General features: G+C 40.6%; 1 protein-coding gene across 11 annotated transcripts in view; it reads left to right on the top strand.

Moving 5' to 3' along the window:
- Positions 1-15,829, top strand: part of TCAIM (T cell activation inhibitor, mitochondrial) — a 63,303-nt gene that overhangs the window by 30,746 nt on the left and 16,728 nt on the right. For 10 of the 11 annotated variants that reach the window (XM_033212260.1, XM_033212265.1, XM_033212267.1 and 7 more), the window contains one exon: positions 15,403-15,525. The exons of the other annotated variant lie outside the window; for it this stretch is intronic. In XM_033212260.1, the coding sequence (XP_033068151.1) occupies positions 15,403-15,525 (123 nt within the window). The remainder of the gene's footprint in view (positions 1-15,402; positions 15,526-15,829) is intronic. 11 annotated transcript variants of the gene reach the window in all.

A 15,829-nucleotide genomic window follows, 5' to 3' on the forward strand; every position in this document is an offset into this window, starting at 1 on the left:
GCACCCATCATGGAATACAGCACATACAACTTCTGCTTACACCCACAGGATATTGCTGTACTTATCTTGCACTGTGTCTAGATGAACAAAAAGTTGGGGATTACTGGCCTATGGGTACAGAAAACAGTGAGATAGAGTAAGTCAAGCCAAAACAGCAAAAATAACAGTTGTTGGACTTTACTCAAGTTAAAAGGGCTTAAGAATAATGTATTAAAGGATCTCAGAGAAGCACATGGTCTGTGGTTCAGTTGAGTATTTTGTAGAACACAGTTTTTATGTGGAGTTGGATGTGCAGCCATCATGAAAAGAGTGCCCCAAGGACCTAGAACTGGACTCAGATCCCTGGCAAAGTAATGAAAATACCTTGAAACTTTAGAAAGCCAACTCAACAAGATAAGTGGTATTCAACGGGGTTCCTTATCTAAGCTCAGTATTTATAATTTTTTTATTTGTATGTCATTCAATAAAATTCCTTAGTTTTTAGTAAAGGAGACTTTCTTATATTACATTATACTATATGAGTTCTTAAGAGTAGGGAATATGTCTTGATAATCTCTGTGTCTACTAATCTGCTTCATAGATTCATAGAATCCATCCAGTATTTTAATTAAACTGAACTAAAGAATTGTTGAATAACTAAATGTGGTGTGCTAGAGGCTCAGTATAAAGAACTCAGGCTTTAATATGGGAATGCAAAGTAACATAATACATAGTATAGCAATAGAAGTCACTTAGCAATGAATGTAGAGGGCCATATTTTCTTAAAATGCCTCTGTTAATTTTATTAATGTTAAGTAAAAATCTCTGCTATTTTTAGTGAAAGATACATTGTCTTAAGGAAAATTTCTATGCGTAGATAAGTTATGTTGCTGTGAATTCTTGATTTCCTGGAAAGTCAGCTTTGTTTTAAATTCAAGCTCTCATTTTGACAATTATGAGGACAAGCTTAAAAAACAAGTCACTCTGACTTACTGTCTACCCTTTAAGAGGATAGCAACATAAAAAATAGACCACTGTTTGGGAGGCCAAGGCAGGCGGATCATGAGGTCAGGAGATCAAGACCATCCTGGCTAACATGGTGAAACCCCGTCTCTACTAAAAATACAAAAAATTAGCTGGGTGTGGTGGCAGGCGCCTGTAGTCCCAGCTACTGGAGAGGCTGAGGTGGGAGAATTGCTTGAACCAGGGAGGTGGAGGTTGCAGTGAGCTGAGATCGCGCCATTGCACTCCAGCCTGGGCGACAGAGTAAGACACTGTCTCAAAAAAAAAAAAAAAAAAAAGACCACTGTTTTAGAAGTTGAAGTCAGTCGAAATTTAGCTTTCTGAATCACTGATTATTATCCATCTTGTTGTCAATAGCTATTTTATCTTTACAGAAATTAAAGTAAACCCATTATTAAGCAGTTACAGCCTTTCTTTTTTTAGCTTCATAAAGTGAAATGTATAGTGACATAGCATTACAGTAGATAGGGGTTTTTTTTCTTAGTTTTTAATGCTTATATTGAAGGGCCTTAGATTGTATTTCTTTTTTAATTTCTTTTTTTTTTCTTTTTTTTCTTTTTTTTTTTTTTTGTTTTTTGAGGCTGGTTCTTACTCTTTCAGGCTGGAGTGCAGTGGCGTGATCACAGCTCACTGCAGCCTCAAACTCCTGGGCTCAAGTGATGCTCCTGTCTCAACCTTTGGAGTAGCTGGGACTACAGGCCTGTGCCACCATACCTGGCTAATTTTTTTTTTTTTAAGACAGAGTCTCACTCTGTTGCCCAGGCTGGAGTGCAAGGGCGCTATCTCAGCTCACTGCAACCTCCGCCTCCCGGGTTAAGCATTCTCCTGGCTCAGCCTCCTGAGTAGCTGGGATTATAGGCACACACCACCACACCCCTGGCTAATTTTTGTATTTTTAGTAGAGATGAGGTTTCACCATGTTGGCTAGGCTGGTCTCAAACTCTTGACCTCAGGTGATCCGCCCACCTCGGCCTCCCAAAATGTTGAGATTACAGGCATGAGCCACTGTGCCTGGCCCATACCTGGCTAATTTTTTAATTTTTAGTAGAGACAAGGTCTTACTATGTTGCCCAGGCTGGTCTCAAACTCCTGAGCCCAAGTGATCCTCCTGCCTCAGCTTTCCAAAGTGCTGGAATTACAGACATGAGCCACCATGCCTGGCTAGATTATATTTCTTTTTTTTTTCTTTTTTTTGAGATAGAGTTTTGCTCTTGTTGCCCAGGCTGGAGTGCAATGGCGCGACTTCTGCTCACCGCAACCTCTGCCTCCCAGATTCAAGCAATTCTCCTGCCTCAGCCTCCCGAGTAGCTGGGATTACAGGCATGCGCCACTATGCCCAGCTAATTTTGTATTTTTAGTAGAGACAGAGTTTCTCCATGTTGGTCAGGCTGGTCTCAAACTCCCGACCTCAGGTGATCCGCCCACCTCAGCCTCCCAAAGTGCTGGGAATACAGACACGAGTCACCGTGCCTAGATTATATTTCTTAAGCATTGACATCTTATTGATTTACCTGAACCAAATCATCAGACCTCATGGAGTTTGAGTTTAGCTTAAGAGTGTGTAAGTTTAGAGCAAAAAATCCAGGCTGGGTAGGAGAGAGAGGACAGCACTACACAGAACCAAGACAAGACAAGGAATACTGCTCATTGGGCCGTTAGAGTGAAATGCAGTGTAGGCTAAATCCCTTCACCAGCATGTCTTACAGTGCTGATGTAGCATTATAATACCTGTACTCATCTGAAAGGTTTCATATCTCTTATCTCCCTTTCATAACCTGGTTTCCCAATTCTAGCATGTTCACATAGGCCCAGAGCCCCTTGACCTTTACCCAAGCATGGGCATTGCCCAGTTTGAAGGAACCTCTGCTGAGGGTTTGTTCAATGTTTTAATATATGGTAGTTTTTCCTCGTATATCATAAAAGCTGGAATGCTATCTCTATCAATTTCTCATTTCAATTACAGTTGACCCTTGAAGAATGTGTGTTTGAACTGTGCAGATCCACTCTTACATGGATTTTTTTTTCAACCAAAAGCAGATTGAACATACCATATTTGCTCCCCTAAAACTATTGAAGTAGTAATAGAAAGAGAGAGAAAGAGAGAAAGAAAGAAAAGAGGGAAGGAGGGAAGGAAGGAAGGAAGGGAGGAAGGGAGGGAGGGAGGAAGGGAGGAAGTACAGTATTAGCAAGATGTGAAACCTATGTATAGGGAAGGCCGACTGTTGTTATATGCAAGTTTGGCAGGGCCAGCTATAGGACCTGAGTATGCACAGATTTTGGTACCTGTGGGTGGGCCTGGAACTAATGCCTCATGTATAGCAAGAGACAACTGTACTGACTTTTTTATATCTGTAATTATTTTACAAATAATTGTAAAACTGTTGAACCATTTCAGAGCTTTCAAATCATGTGAATCAAGTGACTGCCTAGTAGGGAGATTCAGGGTGCCTGTAAGTCTACTAAAGCCTCTTAGCCACCATGGTCACTTTGGCCATATGCAGTTTAAATTTTTATTCATGTATTGTTTAATTCATCTTCGTTACATGTATAGATTATAGAGAGGAATCATAAGAAACACATGCTGAATTATATAGTTCAGAAGGAGCATAAATGGGCAAATCTAGAGAGACAGAAAGTAGATTAGTGGTTGGTAGGGCTGGAGAGCAGGACTATTAATGTGTACATGTTTTCTTATTCAGGTGATGAAAGTATATTAAAATTGACTGTGGTGGTGGTTGTACAATTCTGTGAACATACTAAAAATGGATGAATGGGTGAGTTGTGTGGTATATGAGTTATATTCCAACAAAGCCATTTTTAAAAAGAACTATCACTGTTTTAGAGCAATTAGGCAAGAAAAAGAAATTAAATTCCATCTACTTGGAAAGGAAGAGGTAAAATTACCTGTTCACAGATGATAGTGGTCTTATACATAGAAAACTCTGAAGATTCCACTGAGAATCTATTATAACTAATAAGCAAATTCAGCAACTTAGCAGGATACAATACACAAAAATTAATTGCATTTCTGTATACTAGCAATGAATCCAAAAAGGGAATTACAAAAATAGTTCCATTTACAATAGCATCAGAAAGGATAAAATGCTTAGGAATTGACTGAAGAGATGAAAGACTTGTAGTACAATGAAAACTATAAAACATTTCTGAAAGAAATTAGAGAAGATATAAATAAATGGAAAGGCATTCTATGATCATGGATCAGAAGATAATATTAAGATGTCAATACCCAAAGCAATGTACAGATTTAATGCAATCCCTATCAAAATCCCAACGACATTTTTCACACAAGTAGAAAAACCCATCCTAAAATTAGAATTTCAGGGGACCTCAAATAGCCAAAACAATCCTGAAAAAGAAGAGCAAAGCTGGAGAACTCACATTTCCTCACTTCAAAACTTACTACAAAGCTATAGTAAACAAAGCATTGTGATACTGGCATAAAAACAGACATACAGGCCAGGTGTGGTGACTCACTTCTGTAATCCCAGCACTTTGGGAGGCTGAAGCAGAAGGATTACTTGAGCCAACCAGCCCAGGCACTATAGTGAGACCCCCATCTCTATAAAAAGAAAAATACACAAGCATATAGACTAATGGAATAGAACAGAGAATACAGCATTAAATCCTTGCATATATGGTCAGCTGGTTTTCAACAAGAATGCCAAGACCACTGAATGGGGAAAAGATAATCTTTTCAACAAATGGTACTGGGAAAACTGGCCACATGCAAAGGAATGAAGTTGGACACTGACTTACACTAAAATTAACTCAAAATGGATCTTTGACCAAAATGTAAGACATAAGCCATAAAACTCTTAGAAGAAAACATAGGGCAGAAGATTCATGACATTGGATTTGCCAGTGAGTTCTTGGATATAACACCTAAAACACAGGCAGCAAAAGAAAAATAGACAAATTGGATTTCATGAACACTTTTAAAATTTGTGCACTAAAAGACACTATCAGTAAAATGGCAACCCACGAAATAAGAGAAAATGTTTGCAACTCATATATCTGATAAAGGAATTGATATCCAGAACAGATAGAGAACTCGTAAAACTCAACAACCAGCAAAAAACCCATTTCAAAAATGGGCAAAGGACTTGAATAGACATTTCTCCAAAGAAGGTATATAAATGGCCAATAAGCACATGAAAAGATACTCAACATCATTAATCACTACGGAAATGCAAATTAAAACTACAGTGAGGTACCTACTCACACCCATTAGAATGGCTACTGTCCAAAAAACAAAATAGCAAGGGTTGATGAGGGTGTGGAGAAACTGGAACCCTTGTGCACTGTTGGTGGAAATGTGAAATGGTGCAGCTGCTATGGAAAATGATACGGTGATTCCTCAAAAACTTAAATATAGATTTACCACAAAATTGAGAGCAGTGTCTCAAGTAGATATTTGTATACCCATGTTCATAGCAGCATTATTCACAATAGCCAAAAGGTGGAAGCAACCCAAGTGTCCATCAGTGGATGAATGGATAAGCAAAATTTGATATACTCATACAGTGGAATGTTAGCCTTAAAAAGGAAGGAATTCTGACACCATCTACAATATATGAACCTTGAGGACATCGTGCTACATGAAATAAACCAGTCATAAAAAGACAAATGGTGTATTATTCTACTTACATGAAGTACAAGGAGTAGTCAGATTCATAGAGACAGAAAATAGAACAGTGGTTGCCAGGGGCTGGAGGGAGGGAAAGGGGGCATTAGTGTTTAATGGGTACAGAGTTTGAGTTGTGCAAGATGAAAAGAGTTCTGAAGATTGATGGTGCTGATAGTTGCACAACAATGTTAATATACTTAATACCACTGAACTGTACACTTAAAAATGGTTAAGGGGCTGGGTGCAGTGGCTTATGCCTATAATCCCAGCACTTTGGGAGGCTGAGGCAGCAGGATCACTTGAGCTTAGGAGTTCAAGATCAGCATGGGCAACATGACAAGACCCTGCCTCTAAAAAAAAAAAAAAAAAAAATTAATTAGCCAAGCTAATTAGCCAGGCATGATCACACCACTGCACTCTAACCTGGGCAACAGAGTAAGACTCTGTCTTTAAAAAAAGAAAAAAATAATTAGGTTAGGAAAAATATATTAGTGATTACTAACTAGTATTTACTTGTTTATAGGTAATTTCATTTTTTATAAAATCAGCATTTTAAAAAAAGTTTTTGCTTAGTAGAGGTTAAACATTCTGGCTTACTTGGTATTTTACTATGGAATAAATATGAGATTCCTCTATTTCTTTTATCTCAATAGTAATTAATTGGACTCACCATTGAAAACAAAGGCTCTGAATTTTTTAATGTCTGTGATTATAAAATTAAGCTAAGAATTAAAATGATTTTTGTGACAAATTCAGGCAGTAATGATCCTTTAAAAATCCAATAAAGTATTCTCATTTAGAGAGTAATTTAGAACTTTATTTCTGACCTAAAGTATGATTAGACAAGGTAACCATGTGTCTCCACATTGATCAGGAAGGTATTCTTTTCTGTTTGCCTTATGGTTTAATTTATAGTCAAATTTCATGCTGTCTAGTGATCTCACTGTGATGACATTCAGATTAAGTACACATTAGATAATAAAAGACTCATCTTTCCCTCATGGGGGTAATAGGATAATGGAGGACATAAGACATGTAGAGATAAATTATTATACAAACAGGCTGTGATTGGTCCAAAAAGGAATACTGAATAAGTATTACAGCCAATCACAGGACATATATTAGGGAGCTCAGAAAGATTTTCAAGTAAATCTAGCTCTTGGCTTACTTCCAGTCTTCATAGTTTTTGCTTGATGTGGGAACAGATCATTCAAAGTTGTTTAATGGGAATCCTCATTGCCACATTCATTTTTCTCTAGACTATTGGAATAACTTCCTAAGGATCTTTCTACCACCAGTTTCTCTTCCCTGCAACCTAGATTCTACATTCCTTCTATATTCCCAACTTTACCAAAGGCTTTGATCACATCATTCCCCTTCATGGCTCACGCATTATTTAGAGGAGATCCCAGTTGGTAGCCTGCAAATACAGGCGTTTATTAAATTTCATGGAGCTTGATAAATAAGAAAATACTGATAGACACATTTTTAGGAATTTTTGGAAGACAGAAAGCAGATGAGCTCAGAACTGTGGAGAAACAAGCCAGCCAGAATGCCTGCTATCACCTCTACAATGTATTTGTCCTGGAGAGTCCAGCCAATGTATAATAAGAAACAGAAATGGGACATGTAAATATTGGAAAGGCAGAGATACACTTCCACTACTTAGGATTGTCACTAAGAAAATCAAATGGAATTTTATTAGTCAAGAGTTTTTGATTGCCAATGAAAGAAACCAGCTCTAATGTAAATAGAAAATAAATTACAAGGATATGAAGTCTCTTGTCATATTTACAGAATATTGGAGGACATGGTTGAGAAAATGTCCTGATGGGTATGAGCTGAGAAGAGAGACTCTCACTCTACTATAGATGCTTTTGTGCAGAGTGTTTTACCCTAAGAAATAGATCCATATACTTATTTAAATTTTTTTAAAAAAATACAGGGACTGCTGATCCTGAAAAAGTTAAGGAGCATAAAAAATAATTCTGAAAGGCTGGGTGCAGTGGCTCACACCTGTAATCCCAGCACTTTGGGAGGCCGAGGCTGGTGGATCATGAGGTCAGGAGATCGAGACCATCCTGGCGAACACGGTGAAACCCCGTCTCTACTAAAAATACAAAAAACACTAGCTGGGCATGGTGGTGGGTGCCTGTAGTCCCAGCTACTCAGGAGGCTGAGGCAGGAGAATGGCATGAATCCAGGGGGCAGAGCTTGCAGTGAGCCGAGATCACACCACTGCACTCCAGCCTGGGCAACAGAGCAAGACTCCGTCTCAAAAAAAAAAAAAAAAAAATCTGAAAATTTGTCTCTGATTATCTTCACCTGACAGTTGCATTGATAGTTGCATTGATTTGATCAAAATTCAGAAACACAAGATGGTGTCTCTTGTACATAAGCACCAAAACTAAAAAGAAAATGCTTTTGTTGACTTTATTTTCAGTTTTGTTTTTCACATATTCAAGAATAAAGACATTCTCTACAATTATTTTTTTCTCTAGAGAAATGCTTACAAACAGTAGCCAGCAACTTACACTTTCTTTTTTTTAAAGCTATTTTTTAATTTTAATTTTGACATAATTTCAGACCCACAGAAAATTTGCAGGAATAGGGCCAGGCAAACTGGCTCGCACCTATAATCCCAGCTACTCAAGAGGCTGAGACAGGAGAATCACTTGAGCCCGGGAGGCGAAGGTTGCAGTGAGCTGAGATTGCACCACTGTCCATCAGCCTGGGCAACAGAGCCAGAAGCTGGGGAAAAAAAAAAAAAACTTTAAAATTAGTCACACCTGTAGTTCTTTCGACTCCTGAGGCCAAGTAGGAGAATTGCTTGAGCCCAGGAGTTCAAAGTTACAGTGAGCTATTGATGGCAGCAGCAGCCCCATCTGGAGCAGCCACTGCTAAGACGCCGGCTGCAGCAGGAGAGACGTGGCCGGGGCTGCATGCTCTTCAGAGCTGGTGTGGGCTGGGAACAGGCAGGAGCCCTGCCTCCTACTGAATTGGTAGGGTGGGAGCCACATGCTCCTTGGCACAGCTGCAGCTGCCCAGCCACCCACTCTGGACTGGGACATCTCTGGGCTCTCAGGGGCCTGGGAACCCCTGCCCCTGCCAGCTCAGAAGTACCTGCTCCCACTCCCTGGCCTCTCCCAACTCCCAGTGCCCGCTCAGGTGCAGAGCAAAGTTGTAGCAGAGCCTGGGCGCTGTCACAACCTGGCCAGGGTGGTGCTGACACACCAGCCCCCTGCTGTCTCTGTCCCCTCCGGACTTTGGGTGCTGATGAGCATGGGAGGGAGGCATGGTGAGGGTGGCTGAGGGCAGCTTGGCCCAGGCCTGCAGGTGCCCCTCAGCACAAACAGCCTGGGCACCATGGATGGCATGTTGATGGCGGGAGGCAGATAGGTTTCTGGGCAGAAAGGGCCAGGGCCCTGATGAAACCCCACCTTCAAGCCAGGAACAGCCTGAAGTGTGGAGACTGGGCTGCCAGTTCCAGGTGAAGTCCGTGGCCCAGAGTAAAGACTTCATTGATGACGGTTTGGCCAATTGGATGGTGCTTTTTCCAGGCCCACCAGGAAAAACCTTTCTGAGCACATAAAAACCCTGAACTCAGCCAGACTCATGCCAACATTGGGACTACCAGCTGCAGGAAGGAGTTACCCACTTCAGGTCTCCTTAATGTTGAGACAGCCTGCCTGTGAAAAGGACCTACCCACTGTGCGTCTCTTCTCTGCTGAGAGCTGAACACTCGTGGGGACCACCTGCCTGCAGAAAGGAGCTACCCCAGGTCTCCTGAGAGCTGTTCTATCACTCAATGAAGCTCCTCCCTGACTTGCTCATCCTCCAGTTGTCCACATACCTCATTCTTCCTGGACATGGGACAAGAACTTGTGAACACCTAATGGTGGGACTTAAAGAGCTGTAACACAAACAGAGCTGAAACACGCCCTCTGCTCACCACATTACAAGTGACAAGGAGAGAAAAGCTGCAGCTCTTCGGGGAGGCCAGACCTAGGGGCTCCCCAAGCCAGGGCTGTGACACCCACTTTGGGGCCCTGTGGTTCCTGGTGTCTCCAAGCTTCCAGGAACCACCATGTTCCTCGGTTCCCACAGTGGTACACCTGGTCATCTGCAGCCTTGCATGGAGCCAGCGCCTGTGCTGGTGCATGGGTTTGCCTGCTCCACTGCAGTCAGCATACCTGGCTGTGCACAGTGGCTGGACCCTACGTTCACTCACATACCCCTTGCCACTCTGTGCCTGGCTGGCCCTTGGCAGACGTGGGATCTGGGCCAGTAGTGTGAGCTGACTGCAGCCTGCCAGGCCAAGTGGGCAGAATGAGCCCAGTGGGCCTGAGCCAAACTCAGGCAAGGACACTACCAACCACAGAGGTTTCCAGCTGGAAAAGCGACACCCCAAGGATCCCGTGACACTATGATTGTGCTGTTGTACTCCAGCATGGGCAACAGAGCAAGTCCCTGTCTCTAAAATAAAAAAGGTAGAGACTAAAATAAAAAAAAGAAAATTTGCAGAAATAATATAAAGAAGTCCCATGTAACTTCCACGCAAATTCCTCAAATGTTAACTTTGTACTATGTTTGCTTTATCATTATATATATATATTTAAATATTGAAATTATATATGTATATTTATACACATTTTCCTCTAAACCATTTGAGTAAGTTGCAGCCACAATGTCCCTTTACCCCTGAATACCTAGGTTGTACATTTTTTAAATATAAAAACATTATCTTGGAAAATAATACAAATTAAAAAGTTAGCACTTATGACAATACTGTTAGCTAACCCTGAGATGTTATTCAAATGTCACTCATTTTCTGAGTGCTGCCCTTTATTAGGAAAAGAAAATCCCAAATCATAAGCCACATTTGGTTGTCAAATCTCTTTAGTCTTTTTTAATCTGGAACAGTTCCTCAGTGTTTTCTTTTCTTTCATTACCCTGATGAATACAAGCCAATTATTTTGTAGAATGTCTTACCATTTGTTTATCTGATGTTTCCTCATAATTACAGTCAGAGTTTTTCACAGGCCTACCCCAGAAGTGATGTTGTGGTGTTTTCAGTGGATTATGTAGGAGGCATGTGATGTTTATGTAACCCATTACTAATGATACTAATTTCTTCCAGGAAGTTATGATTTTTTTTCCTTTAATTAGCTTCTGTTAAGGAGATATTTAGGGCTATATAAATATTCTTTTACTCCTTAGATTTTTACTACCTCACTTGCTCTAATATTCATTGATGATTCTTGCTTGAATTACATATTACTCTGCTGGTTGCCACATGTTGATTTCTTCATTTCATCGTCTCTTCATATGGGGACTGTATGAAGTGCCTATGTCCCCATTTTTCCTATTATTCCCTTACTTTCTGGTTCACCAAGTTGTTCCAGGTTCATCTGTACTGTTCCTGCTCCAAAGTTTGATTCAGTTTTGCCAGGAAGCTCTGGCTCTTTCTAGTAGGGATTGGTTTATAGACACCAACATCTCAGTGCTACATGTGCTCAGTTACTACTAATCCTCTCAGTGGCCAGAGCCAGGAAACATGTATCTTTATATCTGTATATATTAAAAACCATGGCCGGGCGCGGTGGCTCATGCCTGTAATCCCTACACTTTGGGAGGCCAAGGTGGGTGGACCACGAGGTCAGGAGTTCAAGACCAGTCTGGCCAATATGGTGAAGCCCCGTCTTTACTAATAATACAAAAATTAGCCGGGCATGGTGGTGCCCACCTGTAGTCCCAGCTACTCAGGAGGCTGAGGCAGAAGAATCACTCTAACCTGGGAGGCGGAGGTTGCAGTGAGCTGAGATCATGCCACTGCACTCCAGCCTGGGTGACACAGTGAGACTCCGTCTCAAAAAATAATAATAATAAAAACAAAAACCATGTTGAGAGTCTTTGTTTTTACTTCAGTTTTTAGAAACAAAACCCAAATATTGTTAAGCTAGACCAGTTGATTTTTATACATGTAAGAATTCCAAAAATCAATTCATGAATCTATAAGATCATATTTGAATCTATGTTGCAAAACATTTGGGCCCCAAACCAAACATAGTGTATCATTTGATAATTCATATGTCAATAAATCGTGCTTTCTCTTACATGATTTTAAGTAAGTTGAACAATATGTATTACTTAATAAGTGTGGAAAAGTTGGAAAATTGTAATGCTATATCCAATAGTAGTGATATAAATTAAGATATATTTACCTGCTTAATCACATGCCATGCAGAAGTGACAAAATGTTTACCAGTATTCTTAAAGAGGGTATAGGAAGGGTTATTAATTGCTATGCAACATCAGTGAATTTTAAAAAAACCATTGAACACTTTCACCTAGAGGATAAACTTCCAATTCCCTTTCTCAGTGTGTAAGACCCTTCATGGTCTGACCCCACTTTACCCGTCGTCCCTCTCCAGTCTCTTATGCCCTTCTCTCCCTCTAAGCATCCTGTCATCAGGGCATATTGGCTCATCTCATAGATCTTTGTGCACTATTATGATTGACATGCCATTCTCTCTCACCTACCTGGAAAGATCTGATACATCTTTTGGGTTCCAGATCACATACTACCTGTTCTACAGAATCTTCCAGGAAGAATTACTACTACTTTTCTCATACTAGTTCTTCTATTCTAATTGCTTATCTCTATATTCCTTATTAAATCTGTCTTCCTTTAAAACAAAGACTTTATCTTCCTTGTAATTCCAACACAACACAATGTCAGGCATTCAGGATAAATGTTTAATAGATGCATAATGATTTGTCAGTTTCAATATTCTAAACTTGATAATTTTTAAATGCTTTAGATCACAATATCTAAAACATATAAAGTGACTATTAAGGAACCTAGTGCTCCCTTCGGTAGTACATATACTAAAAATGGAATGAGGCCAGGTATAGTGACTCACACCTTTAATGCCAGCACTTTGGGATGCCAATGCAGGAAGATCACTTGAGCCCAGGAGTTGAAGACCAGTTTGGGCAACATAGCAAGACCTCATCTCTACAAATAATAATTTTTAAAAATTAGGTGGGCATGGTAGTACATGCTTGTAGTCCCAGCTACTAGAGAGGCTAAGGCTAGAGGATCACTTGAGCCCAGGAGGTCGAGACTGCAGTGAGCCATGATCACACCAATCTATTCTAGCCTGGGCAACATAGTTAGACCCCATCTCAAAAAAAATTGGAACAATACAGAGAAGATTAGCATAGCCAGTTAAAAAAAATTTTTTTTAAGAAAAAATGAGGCCGGGCGCGGTGGCTCAAGCCTGTAATCCCAGCACTTTGGGAGGCCGAGACGGGCGGATCACAAGGTCAGGAGATCGAGCATCCTGGCTAATACGGTGAAACCCCGTCTCTACTAAAGAACACAAAAAACTAGCCGGGCGACGAGGCGGGCGCCTGTAGTCCCAGCTACTTGGGAGGCGGAGGCAGGAGAATGGCGTAAACCTGGGAGGCGGAGCTTGCAGTGAGCTGAGATCCAGCCACCGCACTCCAGCCTGGGGGACAGAGCCAGACTCCGTCTCAAAAAGAAAAAAAAAAAAGAAAAAAGAAAAAATGGCCAGGCATGGTAGCTCATGCCTATAATCCTAGCATTTTGGCAGGCCGAGGCAGGAGAATCACTTGAGCACAGAAGTTTGGGGCCAGCCTGGGCACCAAAGTGAGACCTAGTCTGTACAAAAAAACGAAGAAAGGGAACCTCTGCTTTTCCTGGAGTTTTCTGTTGCATAGTAATGCCTAGGGCCCACTCCCTACCACCTTGTTTTGGAATCTGAAATGTTCCCCTCAGCCCAGAGTCACTTTACCATTCTATCCCCGCTCCCTCACCACCCACTCCTGCAGCAGCTCATCAGCCTCCCAGGACTCCATCCAGGTCACTCATTTCTCTGGACTTCCCTTGGGTAGCCAGTGACCCTGAGCACTAACAAGCACCCTTGTGTCATGATTATAGCACCAAGTGAGAGACGGTTTCTACAGAGGTGGTGCTGCTCTCTAGAAGGCCACACAGGCTTTCAGCTGTTTTCTGAAAGCTATCTTCTAATCTTTAAAGATTTTTTTTTTTTTTTTTTTTTTTAACTTTTGGATGGAGTCTCACTCTGTCACCCAAGCTCTGGAGTGCAGTGGCGTGATCTCAGCTCACTGCAACCTCCGCCTCCCGGTTCAAGTGATTCTCCTGCCTCAGCCTCCTAAGTAGCTGGGATTACAGGTGCACGCCAACACGCCAGGCTAATTTTTTGTATTTTTTAGTAGATACGGGGTTTCACCACGTTGGCCAGGCTGGTCTCGAACTCCTGACCTCATGATCTGCCCACCTCAGCCTCCCAAAGTGCTGGGATCACAGACTTGAGCCATCACACCCGGCCAAAGCATTTTTGATATTTAGTTCTTGTAAGACTATTGAGGTAAACATTCTAAGAAATACATCTTTCTGCTGAGCTTATCATAGAGTTGATACAGTTGAGACGAGACTGAAACTGGACATTTGGTTGGGTGGAAAGGAATGGAGGTGTCACTGAGCACCAGGGTAGTGAAGAGGCCCTCCTGGAAGGAGGGTGTGGCAAAATGACTAGATTGGTAAGGTCTGACCAGTCAGAGGGACTAGGTTACAGGGATGAGGGAATAAGCATTGGGAGCTCAGGGTAGTAATATCCAAGACTAAAATAAAGGGAGAAACTGGAGTCCACCCAGCTAGAATCCACAAAGTAATCTTTTCATATTCCTTCATCAGGACCCATTGCCTCTTAATTGTCACTAGTCCCATCAGATATGTCTGTTGAGTTTGACTTTTACACCTTTTTTAGCTCTATTATAATATTTGGTCACTTACTCCATCATTAGTATTAGTTCTACCCTCCCATATGTGTATGACTGACATCAGTGAAGATCTAGTATAGCTTACTGAAGTTAGTAATAAACACACTTTGAAGTATTTTTAATTAAAAAAAAATTATATCTAGAAATCTAGTGACAGGTTTGATATAATTAAAATTTAATTTTTTAATATGCAAAGGAAGTCATAACTAGAATATGATTTGACAGGTGTTGGCAGTTCTCCAAGCAACTTATTTTAAAAGTAGGTATTTCTGAAAAAGAATAGGTGGAAGTAAAGGTTTGATTGAAAACTCGGTTTAACACTGGGGCTGCTTTAAGGTAATGTATGTGTCCTTTTTTTTTTTGAGTACAATTTTTTTTAACTTTTAGGTTCAGCGGTACATGTGTAGGTTTGTTATATAAATAAACTCTCATCATAGGGGTTTGTTGTACAGTTAATTTTGTTACCTAGGTACTAAGCCTAGTACCCTATAGTTGTTTTTACTGATCCTGTCTTCTATCCTCTACCTTCAAGTGGGCCCCGGTGTCTGTTGTTCCCCTCTTTGTGTCCATGTGGTCTCATCATTTAGCTCCTGTTTATAAGTGAGAACATGCAGTATTTGGTTTTCTGTTCCTGTGTTAGTTTGCTAAGGATGATAGCCTCCAGCTTCATCCATGTTCCCATGAAATACAAGAACTCATTCTTTTTTTATGGCTGCATAGTATTCCATCGTATATATATACCACATTTTCTTTATCCAATCTATTGATTAGGTTGATTCCAAGTCTTTGCTATTGTGAATATGCAAGTGCATGCATGTGTCTTTTAATAGTAGAAATACTTATATTATGGTTAGTATTAAAGTGTGTGTGTGTATATATATATACATATATATATCTCCCTTTATCTCTTTTCCTTCTAGATCCTGGTTAGATAACAATGGGAAAAGTGCTGTTAAAAACCTAAAGAACAGTTTGCCACTTAGAAAAGAACTAGATCGTTTAAAAGATGAACTGTCTCATCAATTGCAACTGTCAGATATCAGGTAATAAAGAAGAGAGAACCTAATTTAGAAATTAAAATGAATATGAATTACCAACTGATAAGCTTTTCAGCAGCTAAATATTTGCATCTTTAACTTTAAAGGCTCTGATAACTGAGTACTCTTCAATTATCTTTATGAACATCATGAAATGTTCATCTGTGTAAGAAAACTCTTAGTAATTTCTTATTTTAAATATTGAAGTAAGGCTGTGCACAGTGGCTCTTGCCTGTAATCCGATCACTTTGGGAGGCCAAGGTGGGAGGATCACTTGAGCCCAAGAGTTCAAGACTAGCCTGGGCAACAG

This window comes from Trachypithecus francoisi, unplaced genomic scaffold (assembly GCF_009764315.1).
Source record: "Trachypithecus francoisi isolate TF-2019V2 unplaced genomic scaffold, Tfra_2.0 Lachesis_group0, whole genome shotgun sequence".
NCBI classification, from domain to species: domain Eukaryota; kingdom Metazoa; phylum Chordata; class Mammalia; order Primates; family Cercopithecidae; genus Trachypithecus; species Trachypithecus francoisi.